Below are 1839 nucleotides of genomic sequence, written 5' to 3'. Positions count from 1 at the left end.
GCAGTTCCACTCTGTCCTCTAGGGGCGCTGTGGGTCAGAATCAACTGGAGGACCTATAGCAACAGGGCCCCTTAATGCAGGACAAGTCAGTTACCCTGAAAAATCAAATCAGGTTTCAAAGAGGTGTATTTGGATTGAAATGAAAGCAGTTTCTATCTCCAAAGTGGCTGTTTACAAAACCTGCCCCCCCCCCAGCCCTCCTCAGTTCCACAGACTCCTGGAAGGTGTGAGACGGGAGCCGCTGCCAGAGCCGAGCCTCCAGGCCACATCCCTAAATCCCAACTCTGCCCAGAGCACCCTGCTCTCATCTGTCTCACACAAAGGCAGACCTCACTCAGGACGGGAGTGGGGCAGGATTTGTTGCTATAGCAAACAAGTTTGAAAAGCAAAGTTATCACTGAAAGAGGAAAAACCGAGAGAGAGAGCTAGACCCTACACCCTGTGTACTAGCAGAAGAAGACAAAGCAGCTGATCCCAACACCATAACTCAGTCACCTTTCTGTCTGTCACCAGAAAGGTCACTGAGAGACCAACAACGCAAGGGTGGGAACACCTGCCACACGCCTGCAGCTATGTGCCAGCTTTCCCTGGCATCTTTCAGATTCTAAGCAATATCAACGCTGCACCATAATCTCAACCTTGGTCGAGTGCTCTACGTGATGGAGGTCCCAGCATTACTGACTGGACGTCCTTCTAAGCAACGCTGACTTAATTCAGTGAGGGCTTCAATTTCAGTACTGTCCTATTAAGATACAATCAAATACTGCAAATAATATTAAGTATAAGATTCAATTAAACATCAAGTGGTAACACAAAAAAGGATTAGTCTTCTAGGCATTCAATGCTTCCCCACAGGAATTCAGACTGCAAAAGAAAAAACTGGGCAGTACAACGTGGGGTATAGTGTACCCAAACCATCAGATTATAACAGAAACACTTAGATTTAATAAAAATCAATCAAGTGCATCAGAACATACTAGCATGTACAGAGTTACACATGGCTGAAAATGATAACCAGGCCCAAATTAACAAAATAATTAACCAAACAAAGCAAGCTATTTATAATATTCCTTGTTAATATGAGACAATATATAGAAGAAAGATCAATTACCTGTATAAACTGTAACACATTCTCAAAGTGACGGGGCAAATAACGGCCTACCTGCGTTTGTAAATATAGTTTTACAGGCACACACACACACACAGTATGGCCCACAAGGATGAAGTATTTACTATTTGACTCTTTCTAGAAAAAGTGTGCTGACCCCTGACTTAACCACTGGAACCTTAGCGTGAAGCGATTCTGATACAGAAGGACGTTTTGAAAACCGTCCTGTTTGGGCCTGGTGATCAGTTCCAACAAGATTCACACACACAACCACCCTGAGACACAAGCCCAAAGAACTGCAAAATCAGAGAGCAAAGAGTGAAAGTCAACACAAGACTGATTTCGGAGATAATCACCTTTTTGTTTTCTTGGAAGGACAGGGCTGCAGGAAGTACCCCCTCCAGCTGCAAATCACAGAGAGTGAGAGATGAAAGTGAGGAAGGAAGTGGCTCAGATCTAGAAGGAATCTGACCACCAGAGTCTTCCTCAGCTCTGAGACTGGAGAAAACGTGGTGGACATATCCCCAAAGGGCATGTTCAAACACCTTTTTTCGAAACACTTTCACTTTCAAAAACATGAACGTTACATTTAGACTCAATTATATAGTTCTAAACATGTACATAAAATGTCAAATGAGGTAAAATAAATTTTTAACAAGACGAATTCAAATATTAGAAATATCCAATTCGGTCAGCTAATAACTTCAATAGAAATGAGTATTGCCACAAAC

General features: G+C 42.8%; 1 protein-coding gene across 1 annotated transcript in view; it reads right to left on the bottom strand.

Annotated features, from left to right (window-relative positions):
• HTT (huntingtin) overlaps nt 1-1839 on the bottom strand; it is a 188906-nt gene that overhangs the window by 126948 nt on the left and 60119 nt on the right. Inside the window, exon 10 of the mRNA XM_042782637.1 lies at nt 1465-1512. Within this exon, the coding sequence (XP_042638571.1) occupies nt 1465-1512 (48 nt within the window). The remainder of the gene's footprint in view (nt 1-1464; nt 1513-1839) is intronic.

Source organism: Orycteropus afer, unplaced genomic scaffold, assembly GCF_000298275.1.
Source record: "Orycteropus afer afer isolate SDZICR_OR568_19922 unplaced genomic scaffold, OryAfe1.0 scaffold00398, whole genome shotgun sequence".
In the NCBI taxonomy this organism is placed as follows: domain Eukaryota; kingdom Metazoa; phylum Chordata; class Mammalia; order Tubulidentata; family Orycteropodidae; genus Orycteropus; species Orycteropus afer.
The sequence above is the reverse complement of the archived record's forward strand: the minus strand, read 5'-3'. Positions and strand labels throughout refer to the sequence as shown.